Source organism: Harpegnathos saltator, unplaced genomic scaffold, assembly GCF_003227715.2.
Source record: "Harpegnathos saltator strain DR-91 unplaced genomic scaffold, Hsal_v8.6 scaffold31, whole genome shotgun sequence".
Taxonomy (NCBI): domain Eukaryota; kingdom Metazoa; phylum Arthropoda; class Insecta; order Hymenoptera; family Formicidae; genus Harpegnathos; species Harpegnathos saltator.
Window position 1 is genome coordinate 290,947 of NW_020230106.1, and position 18,588 is coordinate 309,534.

Genomic DNA, 18,588 nt, shown 5'->3' on the forward strand with positions numbered 1-18,588 from the left:
ATATTCCGATAGAAGAGCAAGAGATTCCGATCATGATGACGAACTTTGTCCTACAAATACCGAATATCGTAATCATTCCTTCGATAGAAGAATTACAGTATCATTTCGGCAAGGTTATAACGAATGTTATAGAAACTCACAAGAAAGTGATTATGTGGGGCCAACGATATTCCTCAACAAATATGCGAGCGGATCTATTTACAGGTAATGATGTTATAAAATAAGAAAGAAGAACGATAAATATGTTCTACGATGTTAGAAAAATCAACATGCTTTTTTACACTGTCGTAATCTTTTAAATAATTTTTGAATATTCTCAATATTTTACTGCTTATTTTTATACCGATCAGATAACCAAGATAACTCGCTCAACACGTATTTCCACCATGTATCTGATCACAAAGAGATAATTCGCAGCTCGATGAGTTTGCAAGGTATAATATTATCATTGAGAGATGACGTTTCCAGAGTCAGCCAGGTGTGGTAATTTATTTTGTGTTTACTTATATATTCACAATCGTATAAAGTAATTTAAATTCATCTAATTATCCATCAACGGCAGAAGTATTTAAGGTATTCTTATATATGGGCGGAAGATAGGAATAAGATAATACAAGCATTTGTCGATTCCGCGCCTCTAATACAAGAAATCAAAGAGAAATTTATAGAATACGAGAATATAATGACAGAAATAAAAAATTTGCCGGATTACCACGTAGTCGGTCCACTTCACATTAATATGGGTAAGTAAGACAAATTTTATGTTCTAATACTTCGAATGATTGTTATAAAATAACAATAATAATAATCGTATTAATACTGCTATAGTAGTAGTTATAATAGTAGTTTAAATGCACAAGAGAATTGTTTTAGAAAGTGTTGCAGGTAATTCTGTATATTTTACAGATAAATTAAAATTAGCGTTTTACGTTGAAGCAAGTGCTTGGAAGAAATCATTGGGCGTCGTTTTGTCAAACAGATACAAGGAAAAGCTGCAGAATGTAACAGAATATATTCAAGGGAAAAACAAGATCTTGTCTAGGAATATTAAAGATTTAGAAGACGTCAGGGTTGCGATGAAATGTTTGGGAGTGATACGGAATGAGTTTATACCGTTAGACATGGAACTGATTCTAATCGAAGAGACTTATACGATGATGGGAAAATTCAACGTCGATGTATCAAAGGAGGAGCAAGATATAGTAGACGGACTAAGATATAACTTCAGCAACATGCTCCATACGGTATCGACTTGACATTTTTATTTAGGTCTGCTTAATATTTCTTTCGATACACTCTAAGTTTTTCATTAATAATATTATCGCGCTTTGAAGTTATCTTATTTCCTCTCACGATAAGCGATATCGATGTTCACAAATACATATATTTCTTTCTCCAGGCGAAAAGAGTTCAAGCGGTTATATGTGAAATGCAAGAGCCGTTGAGAAAGGAACTTGTCGAAGGGGTTGCAGTTCTCAAACAGAATGTGATCGAATTTGACATTGATTTCGAGCTCAATGGTCCAATGGTCGAAGGAATACCTGCAAAAGAAGCCAGTGAACGGTAACGCGCTTAGTTACTTTTTGTAAAAAAAACTTGCACATGCATACCGATTGAACATATTTGATTTTAGTAGAATTTCAATAAACTCATTTCAATAAATCGTTAATAATAATAATAATAATAATAATAATAATAATAATAATAATAATAATAATAATAATAATAAAGAGGTTTTTTTCGCCTACGTTATCTTTCCTCAAGGCTCATCCTGTTTCAAGCGCATTTCGAAGAATTGTGGGAAAGGTATGAGACTTACAGCAGTGGCGAGAGTTTATTCGGCATGGAGGTAACGGAGTATCCAGCTCTTCAACAGAGAAAGAAAGAGATTAATTTATTGCAGAAGTTATACACATTGTACCTGCAAGTTATGCGCACCATCGACAACTACTATGATATTCCATGGACCGAACTTGATATAGAGTCTATTGTGAGCGAGTTGGCCGAGTTCCAAAACAAGTAAATTAGATCGATCCGCTTAACAAGGTTTAAAATTGTAACAGCCGTTATGTATACGCGGTAATATTCGCGATTTTAGATGCCGAAGATTACCTAAAGCCATGAGAGATTGGCCGGCGTATATCGATCTGAAGAAAAAGATCGACGATTTTAACGAGATGTGTCCATTATTGGAGATGATGGCGAACAAAGCTATGAAAGAGAGACACTGGGAAAGAATGTCTAAACTGTGTAAATATTTCTTCGACGTGGAGTCAGTAACATTTACCTTGGCACACATTATGCAAGCACCTCTATTGAAGTACAAAGATGACGTGGAGGTATGCGCGAATAAATCATCAAATTATCGTCCTTAAGTATTAATCGTTGCTGTGGTTTTTCCGAGTCATCTTGAGGTGTATTAAATGTGTTTAATAGGAGTGAAATAAAATGCAAATAAACACACAGAGGTCAAAAATAAAGCGTGAAAATTACATGAAAACTTTGTGCCGCAGGAAATATGCATTAGTGCGGTGAAGGAACAAGATATCGAAATCAAACTGAGGCAGGTGATTGCAGATTGGACTGTTGTAAATCTGCAATTTGCCAACTTCAAGCAGAGAGGCGAACTATTGCTGAAGGGCGCTGAAACAGCTGAGATAATAGCGCAACTCGAAGACAGTTTGATGATCATAAGTTCTCTGCTAGCAAATCGGTATATTAGACAGACATTCAGATCCAAAATTGCCGAATTTAGAATAATGCACATTAAGAATCTATTTGACGTGCGATGCTTACAGTTACAACGCACCGTTCAAAAAAGAGATTCAGTTGTGGCAGACTAAACTCAGCAACACGTCAGAAATATTAGCGAAATGGTTGACCGTGCAGAATCTATGGGCTTATTTGGAAGCGGTGTTTATCGGCGGTGACATATCGAAGCAATTGCCCACTGAAGCGAAGCGTTTCAATGTACGTATATAAGAATATCATATCTGCGGTTCAATTTAATCAACCTTTATTGTAGACCATCGATAAAGCCTGGGTCAAACTCATGCTTCGCGCTCATGAGAAATTGAACGCGGTCGAGACGTGTACCGGGGATGAAACCATGAGTCAATTTTTACCTCATTTGCTGGAGCAATTAGAGTCGTGCCAGAAATCTCTCAGCGGGTATGTATATTATCGACAAAATCCAGCGACTGCGTTTATGCCTGTCAATGTAATTAAAATATTTTATTAATGCAGCTATCTGGAAACCAAGCGTGCGATTTTCCCGAGATTCTGCTTCATATCGGATCCTACTTTGCTAGAGATACTTGGCCAAGCGTCCGACTGCCATACGATACAAAATTATCTCGATGGATTTTTCGATAATATTGCAAAGGTATCGAGATATTGGGTCAGTCAAAAACAGTCCGACTCGATTTTTCAATGAAATCCAACTTCATATTTCTCTCTGTATGCAGCTGAGCTTCTGCGAAAAAGAATATGAGAAAATCTTAGCGATGCATTCGCGAGAAGAGGAGGAAATAGTGTTGGAGAAAGAAGTCGTGTGTACAGGAGGTGTAGAGAATTGGTTGAACACTTTGTTAACAGTCCATCAGCAATCCGTCGGTGCTGTAATATCATCGGGATTGCAGTCGCTTTACACAGCCGAATTTGATATTTTATCACTAATAGAGAATTCTGTTTTGCAAGTGAGACGATGCTTGTGTATCTCGCGTATAACAATTGGAGATTGCATTTTAAATTAACAGCTTTATCCGTTTTCCGTATATTCGTTTCGTTGCAGGTCGGCTTGTTAGCGTTGCAAATTTTATGGACGCGCGATTCTGAAATAGCGGTAACGTTGGCCAAACGCGACAAGACGATAATGAAACGAACTAATCAGTGGTTTCTAGACTTGCTCAATAGTCTTATAGAAGCGACCGTCAGAGATCTTACGAAGTACGCCAGAGTGAAGTACGAAGCTTTGATAACGATACACGTGCACCAGAGGTACTGCTCTCGAGTATTTATTCCTCACGCTGTTCAATTATCGCTTACGATAATTAACGCGGCGAAGATTGGTGGAGATAAATCGGATCAACCAATTTTTTCTCCAGAGACATATTCGACGAGTTGTGTCGTCTGAGAATACGAAGCATACACGACTTCGAATGGTTGAAGCAGTGTCGGTTCTATTACAATGACGACACGGAGGAAGTTCTGATCAGGATAACCGACGTGGAATTCGTTTATCAAAATGAATTTCTGGGTTGTACAGATCGGCTCGCGATCACACCGCTCACTGACAGATGTTACATAACTCTCGCGCAGGCTGTGGGTAAGATAGTCGAACCACAGAACTCGAAGGGGGGAAGGATCGGTGTAAAACAACATTCGCAGCGTTGCTTATACACCGCATCGTGTTCAACTAATAAATAATATTTATATATCAATCTGTCTAATGATATTAATAGAGAGATATAATTATGTGTATAAATACAATTGTATTTTCATTACACGTTATTAATATAATATGATGCAAAAACTAATTTTTTCAGGTATGAACTTTGGCGGAGCTCCAGCGGGCCCGGCCGGCACGGGTAAAACGGAAACAACGAAGGACATGGGGAAAGCGTTGGGAAAATACGTGGTTGTTTTTAATTGCTCCGATCAAATGGATTTCCGAGGTTTAGGCAGGATATTTAAGGGTCTCGCGCAGTCCGGCTCTTGGGGATGTTTCGACGAATTTAATCGAATCGATCTACCGGTATTGTCCGTTGCCGCGCAACAAATAGCGATTGTGCTTAACGCGCGAAAAGAACGGAAGCTGAGCTTCTTATTCAGGTATCAATGCAGGGTAATCAATGCAGGGTAAAATTAAACTTTTAATTCCAGAGATTGGATTTTTGATATTTCGTAAAATAGATAAATATTTTTACACGAATATGAACTACCGATTATTTCGCGAACTTATCGCGAACTTATCGCGAACTTATCGTTTTATTGAGTAGAATTTATTTTGCAAAAGCTACCTTTAATTAAACTGACATGTACATATTATTCGCAGCGATGGCGAAACGTATAAACTCAATTATGAATTTGGGATATTTATTACAATGAATCCCGGATACGCCGGGCGGCAAGAATTGCCGGAAAATTTGAAAATACAGTTCAGAAGCGTCGCCATGATGGTTCCCGATAGACAAGTATGTTGAAAAATTTATTGCCTTCTGTATGCCGAAATACACACTAAATTACACATTCTCTTGCTGACAAATTGGATTTATATCCTTTATCGCGTGAAAATGTAAAATACAATTAGCCTTGTTGATATGAGAATTCAATTTCGTTTATCTAGATTATAATGCGAGTAAAACTCGCGGCGTGCGGCTTCAAAGAGAATGTGGTATTATCGCGGAAATTTTTCACTTTGTACAAATTATGCGAGGAGCAACTTAGCAAACAAGTGCATTACGACTTTGGATTGAGAAATATTTTATCGTGTCTGCGGACATTCGGCGCTCAGAAACGAGCTCATCCTACCGATTCCGAGGAGAGGACGCTTATGAGAGTGTTGCGGTAAAAATTACGCTATTAAGATCATCATTGCGTCTCATAGCAAGCAACTTTTGCAAATTAAGATATTTTGAACGTTTATTAACTTTCCAGAGACATGAATCTGTCCAAATTGGTAGACGAAGATGAGCCGCTGTTTATGTCACTCATCGAAGACATGTTCCCGGGAATAAAGTTAATGACTCAGACGTACAAGGAATTACAGAAAGGAATAGCTAACGCTACGGTGGTCCTTGGCATAACGAATCATAGCGAGTGGAACTTGAAAACCGTGCAGGTGCATTTGATATAAATATTCTCACGTGCATTCTTTGATCTCATAAAATTACTCTGCTCTCGGATTCAGCGTAAATATTACAATTCAGTGTCTAAAAATTCCTCGAGCGGATACGGGAAAACTTTTATTCCGCGCACCTGTTTAAACTGAAATATTTGGTAGAATATTTATAAAACCAAGTAAATAGATGATATATAATTATATCATCTTTTATAAAATCATACATAAATTTTCTCTATTACGGCTGTGTATATAATTACATGGAATTATTTCTTCTTGGGTAAATTCAATGAATTGTGAATTCAATCGGAAGAGAAACTTTTTGCACGTGAATATATATCGACATATATAAAGTTATTAATTTACAGTTGTACGAGACGTCGCTCGTTCGACACGGTCTGATGGTTCTCGGACCGACAGGATCCGGCAAAACGCGATGTATGTGGGCGTTAATGAGAGCTCTAACGGAGATGGGCATACCGCACAAAGAAATTAGGCTGAATCCAAAGGTTGATATATATAATCGTTATTTTTTGCATCGTCCCAAATATATCGACGCGCAGACAATTCCTTGCTAATATAATGAAAAAATTGCCAGGCGATAACTGCGTCCCAAATGTTCGGAAGGCTCGATGTCGCGACGAACGATTGGACCGATGGTATATTTTCCACTATATGGCGCAGATCGACGCAAACGAAGAAGACGGAAAATCTATGGATGGTGTTGGACGGCCCGGTCGACGCGGTATGGATCGAGAATCTAAATTCGGTTCTGGACGACAATAAAACGTTAACGTTGGCGAACGGTGATCGCATAATAATGGCGTCGAATACCAAGCTGGTGTTTGAGCCTGACAATGTGGACAATGCGTCACCGGCGACGATATCGCGCATGGGGATGGTCTTTGTCAGTGCTTCCGTATTAAAGTGGACTTCAATTTTAGAGGTAACACGGATATCTGGGTCAATCTAATTCCTTTGTGTGTGCGTCGTCATAGCGATATTCATTTGCGGAAGCCTGTTTTCCATGTCGCGACGCTACTTCTAAACGCAGGCTTGGCTCAGAAAATGCTCCCCCAACGAGGCTGATATATTACGGATATTATTCCACAAAATATACGGAGACGCGCACACATTTGTCCAAACAAAGCTGCAGACGAAAATGACGCTTTTAGAAGCGCTCTACATTCGGCAATGTATCGATCTATTGGAAGGTCTGAACGTTGGGAATTCCGATCCGACTAGTAAATATATCATTTCCTGTGCTAAAATACTTATTTATACCATAATACACTTTGAGGCGCTTTTGATCGAAATCGTAATTTTCAGAAGTATTACCTGAGCATCATATCGAGAAGCTTTTCCTTTTTTCTCTTATGTGGAGTTTGGGTGCGGTACTGGAATTCGACGCACGGTCAGCGTTACAGGAATTTTTTGTAAATCACGAGTCACATTGTAACTGGCCCAAATATACGGTTCGTGCAAATGATTTTTTTAACACATATCGTATTTGATCGATCAACGTAATGCACCACTTGTAATTTTCTCATGTGAAATGTTTGGCTCGTAGGAAGATGAAACTATTTTCGAGTATCTCGTGTCCGACGACGGGGAATGGATACATTGGAACGAAATGGTGCCAAAATTTGAATATCCGTCGGATCGTGTCCTAGAATACCACACTATTCTCGTTCCTAATGTCGACAATACGAGGACTTTATTTTTGCTGGACATTATAGCGAAACAAGGGAAAGCAGTATTATTGATAGGTAAGTGAACATTTCACGCTGATAATTGACTGTAGCGCTTTAAGCATATCAATTATAAATTTGCGATATTAATCGCTTAATATGCAGGCGAACAGGGTACCGCAAAAACTGTCATGATAGAAAGCTATATGTCTAAGCATGACCCCGAATACCATTTAAACAAGTCGTTTAACTTTTCTTCAGCGTCCACGCCCAACATGGTTCAGGTATTATACGTCGTAATTTCGAATGTGAGATCGTTACCAATCACTCGTCTCACGAATTGATTCGCTTTCAGCGAGTATTCGAGAGCTATGTAGAAAAGCGAGTAGGCACCACTTATGGACCTCCTGGCGGCCGAAAGATGACTATTTTCATCGATGATATAAATATGCCGGCTATAAACGAGTGGGGCGATCAAATCACGAACGAAGTCGTGCGTCAGCTGATGGAATACGGAGGATTTTACTCGCTGGACAAACCGGGTGACTTCAGCACTATACAGGATACCATGTTCCTCGCGGCGATGATTCATCCGGGTGGAGGGCGGAACGATATCCCGGCGCGATTGAAACGGCAGTTCAGTATCTTTAATTGCACACTACCGTCCAACAAGTCAATGGATACGATCTTTAGTAAGTACAATTATTATCCGTCTAATGATAAGACTCTTCTATATTGGCTACAATATCGCCTGTCATCCCGTTGCGACGATAATCGTAATCTCATGTCGTCACATAAACTTTTGCTAAATCTAAATTGATTGAAAAGACGCTCAATAAATTTGTATCATGAGTTTGCGATTGTTGTCGCGATGAACGTCGTAAGCGACCAATGTGAAAAAAACTTCCAAGCGCAATACGCGATTCATTCAACGTGAGTCTACAACTGTAGGTGCCATTGGCCAAGGCTACTTTTGCACCATGAGATTCTCCGAGAGGATCGTCGAATTCTTGCCGAAGCTCATACCGCTGACCCGATTACTGTGGCAGCAAACCAAAGTGAAGATGTTACCGACTCCGGCTAAGTTCCATTACGTTTTCAATTTGCGCGACCTATCGCGCATCTGGGAGGGAATACTCCGGATAGAAAGGGCTGAGTGCGAGTCTATAACGAGCCTGCTGAAATTGTGGGAGCACGAATGCACGCGTGTCATAGCGGATCGGTGCGATCTAGTTTTACGTTTATTATGAGATGAGAATATTTCCACGGTGGGATAATCACGATAATAAATATCCGTCCCGTTATTCCTGCAGCTTTATCACCGCCAGCGAAAGAGAATGGTTTCAGAATTCGCTAAGACGCGCCGCGGAGAGGATGCTGGGTCCGGACTTTGAACATTATTCTCCAGTCGAGACATACTTCGTCAACTTTCTGCGTGAACCGCCGGAACCGACGGGTGACGAGCCGGAAGATTTCGTATTCGAGGCACCAAAGATTTACGAAGAGATACCGAGGTATACTGAGATATCGAGAAACTCGACTTTATATAGGGCAACATATTATACTGCCAAAGAAAATGATTACTCGGTTTATCTTTTTCTCTTTAAGTAACTGTGTTATCTTCAACAAAAGATATTTTTTAATTTAATTTTAAATGAATATGAATTTTAAAATATATTCATCATAAATTTGTAAGAAGAAAAGCTCGTCATCTGTCATGTACTCCGAAGAACTTTCTCTTCAAAAATATTATGCTTATATTCTTTGTAGAAAGCAAATTGAATTTTTGTCACGTTAACGTAAACGTTTCTATGATGGTGTGATCGTAGTTACGAGATTGTCATCACCAAAGTCCAGCAAAATATGGAACAGTTTAATGAATATGTACGTGGCATGCGTCTTGATCTGGTCTTTTTCCACGATGCTTTGGTGCACTTGATACGAATATCGAGAATACTTGGAGTTCCCAGAGGCAATGCGATGCTTGTGGGAGTGGGAGGATCTGGCAAGCAGAGCCTGACACGATTGGCATCCTTTATCGCAGGCTTTAACTTCTTCCAGATAACATTATCTAGGCGAGTATCAAAATTTCACCGAGAAATCAGATTTCTCGTCGACGATTCACAACGACGTGATTAGCCCTGGATTTCATTTTGGATACGACCGATCAACGATGTTCGGAATACAATACATATAGATAATAAATAATGTATTCATAATAAGTTACACGTTCTCCAGGATTTATAACGTAGCCAGTTTGATGGACGATTTACGAAAATTGTATCGCACGGCCGGCACGGGGAGCAAAGGCCTCACTTTCATTTTCACCGAAAATGAAATAAAGGACGAAGCATTTTTGGAATATATCAACAACATGCTGAGCATTGGAGAGGTGGCCAATCTCTTCCCGAAGGACGAGTTGGATGATATTCTGACTGCCGTCACGCCGCTAATGAAGAAAGACGATCCTCGACGTCCTCCGACCCAAGACAACCTTTACGATTATTTCATATCGCGAGCGAGAAACAACTTGCACATTGTTCTGTGCTTCTCGCCAGTGAGCTTCTTCGATGTGTCGCGCACTGCTTAAATATATATCTGCGTACTAATCATTTCACATTCTTTCTTACCGATTAATTAAATTAATAACTGTTCGTTTAGGTTGGTGAAAAGTTTCGATCTCGAGCATTAAAATTTCCCGGTCTTATATCCGGTTGCACGCTGAATTGGTTTTCACGATGGCCTAGGGATGCATTATACGCGGTCGGTGAGCATTTCTTGAGGAAATATAAAGTTATATGCAGCCCGGAAGTGAAACACCAATTAATGCAAGTTGTGGGCGATATTCAAGATGACGTAAACGACATTTGTACAGAATATTTCGATAGGTACGCTCGCCCTCTCGCCAATACTTTATTGTCCCCGCGGAAATCGTTAAATTAATTTAGTTTTTACAATATATACGCAGGTTTCGACGTCAAGTGTACGTGACTCCAAGATCGTTTTTGACGTTCATCGCCAGCTACAAGACGTTTTACAAGCAACACTTGGACAACATTGATACACTTTCGATGCGTATGAGCAACGGTTTAAACAAATTGACCGATGCTGCAGCTCAAGTGGACTTGCTGCGAAAGGAATTGGAGAGAAATCAAGAGGAGATCGCGATAAAGAACGTTCGAGTAGAAACAGTAAGTGATATGTTGCGAAATTTTTATATGAGATATCAATTTTATCGCATTCGCGTGACCTATATCTAACAATGTGTAATGTTACGACGTTAATAGATTTTAGTTGACGTTGACGAGAAGAAGAAAGCAGCCGAGGGCGTAAAAGCAAAGGTGCAAGTATCGAAAGACGAAGCGGAAGCAATTCTGAAAGTGATAGCAAAGGAAAAAGCGATAGCGGAGCAGAAGTTGAAAGCTGCGGAGCCTGCATTGTTAGAAGCTGAAGCTGCGTTACAAGTATTATACGATCGATAATTAACACGTTCAATGCCGCGGCGGTGACCGACGCTACGATACTGTCGCGTCTCTCATTAAATTAAGGTATTAACGTTTCATCATGTATAATATTCATCATGTCTAATTAATTGCATTAAAAGGTTTGATCATATTGCTAATAGAGAACCGATGGAACACGCCAAAAGATATATACATTTTAGATTATATTTCTTTGTTGCACAAAGAGAAAAGTATCACATTTAAAACAAGTAACATTTACTCGAATGTAGTATTCTTCTATGTGTATCTTTAATAATTCGATTATATCAATTGAGCTGTCGTACAGTCAATGGAGATTAGCCCGACAGTTGACGTGTTAATAACAATCAATACTCGTCAGTATCAATTACATATCAATTACTCGTCAGTATCGATTTCGATGGCGCGATGCACACATTTATTATTTCAGACTATCAAAGCAGTGGATATTGCCACTGTTCGCAAATTGAGTAAACCGCCATACTTAATTACACTCATAATGGACTGCGTTCTAATCTTATTCGGGAGGAAACTGGAGCCGGTCAAGCCTGATTACGAGCATCAGTTCTTGACAGCCTCGTGGTCGGAAGCATTGAAGGTATAATGTTATTATATTAAATCAAATATTTTAACAAATAATATCGAAGCAAGACAGCCTCGCCGTAAACACGAAATATCATATTCATTTTATGCAGGTTATGGCTGATACTAGATTTTTGCATAATTTACAACATTTTCCAAAGGATAACATTAATGCCGAAACTGTCGACTTGATGTTGCCGTACTTAAATTTTCATATGTACACTTATGAAGCCGCGAAACAAGCTTGCGGGAATGTGGCGGGTCTCATACAGTGGACCATCTCTATGGTTACTTTTTATGGAATAAATAAAGATGTGCTGCCTCTAAAGGTATTTCCCTATTAATAAACATTGCTACGTGATGAGAACAGCCGATGTCACTTCGCGGCTTGCAAAGGAAAAGTGTTCTATACCCAAGAGTGCAACCCTTCCCTCTTTCATTTTTTTAAGCCATGAAATAACATTATCTGCTTTTTAATTTTGATATATAAAATTATACGATATCAGAAAATGCGTAATCAAGGAGGATGATTTCATAGGCGAATCTTCTCGTTCAAGAAAATAAGTATGAGAAAGCTAACAGGAATTTACTCGAAGCGGAAGACTTATTGAAGGAAAAGGACGACGAGCTGAAATTGGTGCAGATTGAATTCGACGCCGTGTTGCAGGAACGACAAGTTCGAACGATAACGATTAGAACTGACAATTAGATAATAAGCGTGCTCATTGCACATTTTATGTAATGCCTATCTATTCTGTTAGATAATAGTCGACCAAGCCGCAGCGTGTCAAGCGAAAATGAATATCGCGTCCGCTATGATCGAAGGACTGTCTGAAGAAAAAATTAGATGGACGGAGCAAGTGGCAATGTTTAAGTCAGAAATAGATCGTCTTGTCGGTGATATGTTGGTGCTGACTGCGTTCCTCTCTTATTGCGGTCCCTTCAATCAGGAATTCCGAGTCCTTTTGCAGAGGAAGTGGTTCGATTTTATACAGGAAAGAAAAATCCCAATCTCCGTTATCATAAATGTCGTTGCTATATTGACAGATACGGCTACGGTAAGTATACTGTCACGACATGAATATAATATTTCGAATAAACGACTATGTAATCCACCACAGATTGGCGACTGGAATCTTCAAGGATTACCGACGGACGAACTGTCGCTTCAGAACGCTATAATCGTAACGAAAGCATTGAGGTATCCACTTTTGATCGATCCACAATTACAAGGCAAAGCATGGATTAAAAATAAGGAAAAAGATCTTTCTTTACAGGTATAGTAGTAAAATTGAATTAGACTAATATTGTTTTAATGTGCATTATGATATTTTTTTTCAGGTAACATGGTTAACGCATAAGTACTTCAGAAATCATTTAGAAGATTCTATATCGATTGGACGACCGTTGTTGATACAAGACGTAGGAGAAGAAATAGATCCAATATTGGACAATTTGCTGGAAAAGAATTTTATAAAAATAGGAACTTCTTTAAAGGTGAAGAAACATATATCGAATTGTATATCGAATTGCAACTACTTATATTTTATGTAATTTACTCTGATGTCAGGTGAAATTAGGCGACAAAGAAGTGGATATCAGCAAAGATTTTAGGCTTTATATTACAACGAAATTACCAAATCCTTCCTACACCCCAGAAGTATTTGCTCACACATCTATAATCGATTTCACTGTCACGATGAAAGGTATATAATTTCCTACGTTATGTCCCTTGCAAAACTTTATTGATTTATTCACATCGCAATTATGCATTAAGTTAACTTATTTATGTAGGTTTGGAAGATCAACTTTTAGGAAGAGTTATTCTAATGGAAAAAAAAGAGTTGGAAACGGAGAAAACGCAATTAATTGCCGATGTAGCAGCAAACAATAGGAAAATTAAAGAATTAGAAGCGAATCTTCTTCATAAATTGGCAACTGTACAAGTGAGTTTCATCTCGTTGCACGGCATTAATTAAGTAACTCTGGAGAATATAAAAGTAACAATAGTATTCCTTCGGTATGTTTCCGTTTCTTTGAAGGGTCCTTTGATAGAAGATCTTGAACTAATGTCGGTATTAAATACCACGAAGCAGACAGCGGCGGAAGTGAACGAAAAGTTGAGTATCGCGAGAGATACGGAGTTGAAGATCGATATAGCACGCGAAGAATTCCGACCGGTTGCGACACGCGGTAGCGTTTTGTATTTCTTGATATGCGATATGCCGCATGTCAACTGCATGTACCAAACATCCCTCGTTCAATTTTTAGAACGATTCGATATCTCCATGATTAGGTAAATAGGAATCAAATAGATGTATGTAGCATGTAATGACTAAAATTGTCATATAAGCTTTTAACCCGTTGGAATGCATATCAGATCATGATTTTTCTCGTCCTTCAGATCCGAGAAGAGTCCGGTCAATCAAAGAAGGATCAATTACATCATCGAATACTTGACATACGAGATATTCAAGTACAAGTCACGCGGCCTTTACGAGATACACAAGTACATGTTTATTCTGCTGATGACGTTGAAGATCGATCTGCAACGCGGTAACATCACGCACGAAGAATTCCAGTATTTCATTAAAGGCGGCGCCGCGCTTGACCTAAAGGCCGTCGAGCCGAAACCTTGCAAATGGATCACGGATGTGACGTGGCTTAATTTAGTGGCACTCTCGTCATTACTGCAGTTTCAGTATATCGTGTCTCAAGTACCCGCCTCCGAGAAAGTTTGGAAGCATTGGTTCGACAAAGAGGCGCCGGAGGAGGAAGTTATACCGGACGGTTATAACACCCTCGACACATTTCGCCGCTTGCTCTTAATAAGGTAATTCTCCGGTAATCCTCCGGCTAGTTTGATCATTAAGATATTTAAAACTGCGGAAAGAACGAATGATATGAGAGCGGAAATGATATGTTTGCAGAGCCTGGTGCATGGACAGAGCGCTGTCGCAATCCAGAAAATACATAGCGTCTTCCTTGGGTGCGAGGTACGCCGAACCCGTAATCACGCTGTTGGACGTGATGCATAGCGAGTCGAGGCCGAACACACCGATGATCTGTTTCTTAAGCATGGGTTCGGATCCTACACCCAGTATCGAGCAACTCGCCAAAAGAATGGAGATCGTTTGTAAAAGTATATCGATGGGACAGGGTCAAGAAGTTCACGCTCGTCGACTACTTAGCAGCGCGAAAACTGAAGTACGTTGAACTGTCGTTAAAAATTCCCTTACCTCGTAGTTCTTTTTTCATTATAACGAGCTTTATTAATCGGAACGATTTGTAGGGTTTCTGGGCTCTATTGCAAAATTGTCACTTAGGCTTGGAGTATATGATTGAATTGGCGAACTTTATCTTGGAAATGGAAGCGCCTCATCCGAATTTCCGCGTGTGGATCACAACGGAATCGCATAAAGATTTTCCTGTCTCCTTACTGCAAATGTCTATAAAGTATACCTATGAAGCCCCGCAAGGTATCCATTTTGCTTCTTCACATAAAGATTTAAGACTTCTGGATTCTCGCATCGCGGATCTCTTGATTGATGATGTGTGAGAAGCGAGAAAACGCTCAAAATTCTCGAAGGATACAGGAGCCTTAATGCTGCGAATAAAGATTTAAGTATTTGAGTACGCCGAAGCGGCGCCGTCAATGTGCGATTTCTGCTTTTGCAGGGGTGCGCGCAGGTTTATTGGCGACGTATAGCGGCATGAATCAGGAAATGCTGGATCAATGCGACGCCGCACAATACATACCTCTAATATACACCGTGTCTTTTTTACACACCGTCGTCCAGGAAAGACGGAAGTTCGGCCCTCTGGGATGGAACATACCGTACGAATTTAATTTGGCGGATTGGTTGGCATCCTGCATGTTCATAAATAATCATTTGAACGACTACGATTCGAAGCGTGGGATAAGTTGGCAAACCGTGCGGTAAACGAATAAATCCGAGCTGTTCGCGATTGCTCTCTTTTCCCTGAAGACAGATACGTTGTGCATGAACATTTACATTTCCAGTTACATGATAGGCGAAGTGCAATATGGCGGTCGCGTTACCGACGATTACGATAAGAGGTTGTTGAATACATTTGCAAAAGTGTGGTTCGCGGACGCGCTTTTTGCGGAAGGTTTCGTTTTTCACAAGAGCTACCCGCTTTTGATATTTAAGCAAGTAAGCGACTATCTGAAGGCGATAGACGCCATGAGCACCGTAGACCCGCCGCAAGTGTACGGTCTGCATTCGAACGCAGATATCACGTGGGTATTTTTGGAATACTGTATTTTCAACGAAAGATGCGTACGCGTGCGCAAAAACATATACGCGCGAAATGTGCACTGAGGAATTACGTGTGTCGTGCTGCAGGTATCAGAGTAACACCACACAGACGGTGCTGAATATGATAATATCCGTGCAGCCGAAAGAAGCGGGTGTCGCTGGCGCGGAATCTCGAGAGGTGGTTGTCGCCAGACAGGCGAAGGAACTGTTGGAGAAAGTCCCGCGGGTGTACGATATGTTTGAAGTAAAAGAGAGGTTTGTAAAACGCATTTGTTCATCAGTTGTTTTCCGTACTGGCTGATTAATGGAAGAATGTTCAACGACGTGTTTATTATCATAGATTACATGCGATGGGACACACCGCTCCGATGAACATCTTCTTGAGACAAGAGATCGATAGGATACAAGTGGTTATAAAATTGCTACGCGTCTCGCTGAGGGATCTTCTCCTGGCTATTGACGGTGTGATTATAATGAGCGAGGTAATTTTTGCGTTAATTTTCTAATCACACGCAATATGCGATTATCAAGCGTCTCGGAAGTGAGCAAATGTATGCGAACAAATTCAAGGAATCTCGAGACGTACTCGATAGCATATACGATGCCAGGATACCGAAGACATGGAAAGCTCGATCGTGGGAATCGTCTTCGTTAGGATTCTGGTTCACGGAGCTGTTAGAGCGAAACCAACAGCTATCGATTTGGCTATCGAGCGGGAGACCGGCGAAATTTTGGATGACCGGGTTCTTCAATCCGCAAGGTATGCGTTTCCGTGTTAAACGGGCTTTTGATTCCGCAATCGCGCGATTTTCGCACGAAGCTCGATACCTGGCACCGTCCGCGTAATGTTACTCTGATACTTGCAACTCGACGCACGTAATTCCTCTGTGCATATTTCGCGTATGTGTTTCTGCGTCTATCGTCTTTCGTTGAAAATACAGTACGTTCTCGATTGACTCGACGGACTTGCAGGATTTTTGACGGCGATGAAACAAGAGATAACGCGAGCTCGAAAAGGTTGGACGCTGGATAATGTTACTCTTCATAATGAAGTTTTACGCAACATGGCGGAGGAAATTAAGACACCACCTCCCGTGCGTAATTAAAATCGCACAGGTTGCATATAAACGGAAAAAAAATCTCAATTTGTGCAACTGAACAGGGACCAGATGAGATATCAGTGATGAGATGAATGATATCTCTGTTATTACATGACCAAAAACATTCAGCTGCGTTAAAATTCGGTTGAGATAACAAAAAGCAATCGGCTGAATCGAAACCTACAAGAATCTTTCTGCCCCTACAACCGAGTTTTCGTCTGGTCCTCAAGTAATAGAAAATTCAGTTGCACTAATGAAGGAGTGATTTTTTTCCGTGTAGCGCAGTGTAATATCTACATAGGTAACTTTGAGTAATTAACGATGTGTCCGGAAAGTAGGAAGGCGTTTACGTGTATGGGCTGTTTCTGGAAGGTGCCGGATGGGACAGACGAAATAACCGTTTGTGCGAATCAGCAAATAAAGTGCTCTATGTGTTGATGCCAGTGATTCATATTTTCGCTTTATACAACGCTCCGGACAAGAGCCCAAAATTGTACCAAGTATGCATAAAAATAAATTTCACGCTTAACATTCAACTTTAATTTATAATTACGAATATGAAGTGATAAAACTGCCCGATATATTGCACAAACCTTTTCTTCCTACAGTGTCCCGTATATAAGAAACCTATGAGGACTTACACGTTGTTGATAACACCGCTTTGGCTGCAAACTTTAAAAAACCCTGAACATTGGATATTACGCGGTGTCGCGCTATTGTGCGACAATAAATAATAATTTTCAACAAAGAAATATAAAATTTAGTTTCGAAATTGTTGTCTCGAATAATAGTTTCTGAAACAAATTTACACGAGGTAATTCACTCACGAATGCGTCGGATAATTGAATAAAAGATTAGGCGGTACTCGAAACGCAAACGTACGGTTAAGTGGATTACAGAGAGAGAGAGAGAGAGAGAGAGAGAGAGAGAGAGAGAGATTTGCGACGAATAAATTAACAAATAAGTTTTAAAGCTGCATTTAAAAGCTGGCAATTTCGTCGCGACAAATCTGGATTACCGACGTAATTGTCACACCCGTTGCAAGGTTTGCGAGGCGGCTAGAAAGTGGCGCACTCTATAGGACAGTGATCGAACTACAAGCGGTTGAGTCTAAAATTTGAAATAGCCGTTTACTTACAGCGAAAGTGAAGAACGAGGTGAGTGGTAGCTTGTAAGATTCGAGTCGTCGTGTCTGTACTTATATCTGTTGCGTCCGGGTGATTAATCGCGAAATATCTCTGCAGAAACGTAATTGGAGACAATGCGACCCGATTCGCGATGAAAGTAAGCATTGCACATTGTGTATCACCGCGTATGCACCGCGACAATCTTGCTCCCGAGTTGGTTATGTTAGGATACCGATAGCATTCTTACTACATCGTACGATTTGTCGTTACGCACTGCCCTGTCAGGTGAGATTTGCTAATAAAGTCACGATAAAAGAACTCGACATACAGAATAATGGTATCTGATATTCGTATATTCGTTTGTTCAAAGTAGGACAGGATGAACGACAAAGTTGACCCCTCCTCTCCCCTTGCATCTCTACTGCTCCATCTGGCACTTTTCGGACGACGATGCGGGTGTTCTAGAACATTCTAGAAGGAA

General features: G+C 40.1%; 1 protein-coding gene across 1 annotated transcript; it reads left to right on the top strand.

Moving 5' to 3' along the window:
* The first annotated feature begins 649 nt into the window (after window positions 1-649).
* kl-3 (dynein heavy chain 8, axonemal kl-3) lies at window positions 650-17,714 on the top strand. Its single transcript, XM_025299990.1, has 50 exons — window positions 650-743; window positions 907-1,244; window positions 1,400-1,563; window positions 1,765-2,019; window positions 2,099-2,339; window positions 2,514-2,713; window positions 2,799-2,970; window positions 3,026-3,171; window positions 3,247-3,385; window positions 3,468-3,698; window positions 3,794-3,999; window positions 4,107-4,327; window positions 4,548-4,833; window positions 5,057-5,195; window positions 5,348-5,568; window positions 5,659-5,842; window positions 6,211-6,351; window positions 6,441-6,788; window positions 6,897-7,086; window positions 7,175-7,323; window positions 7,413-7,611; window positions 7,699-7,817; window positions 7,889-8,225; window positions 8,485-8,755; window positions 8,847-9,047; window positions 9,363-9,608; window positions 9,772-10,090; window positions 10,195-10,421; window positions 10,502-10,724; window positions 10,821-10,997; window positions 11,446-11,613; window positions 11,711-11,926; window positions 12,136-12,273; window positions 12,359-12,655; window positions 12,719-12,874; window positions 12,939-13,094; window positions 13,168-13,303; window positions 13,392-13,543; window positions 13,640-13,893; window positions 14,002-14,430; window positions 14,528-14,804; window positions 14,890-15,076; window positions 15,276-15,537; window positions 15,622-15,861; window positions 15,968-16,135; window positions 16,221-16,362; window positions 16,451-16,640; window positions 16,853-16,974; window positions 17,319-17,480; window positions 17,589-17,714. Exons 1-50 carry the CDS (start codon window positions 683-685, stop codon window positions 17,712-17,714), a joined length of 10,329 nt encoding a protein of 3,442 aa, XP_025155775.1. The 5' UTR covers window positions 650-682.
* The last annotated feature ends 874 nt before the right edge of the window (window positions 17,715-18,588 follow it).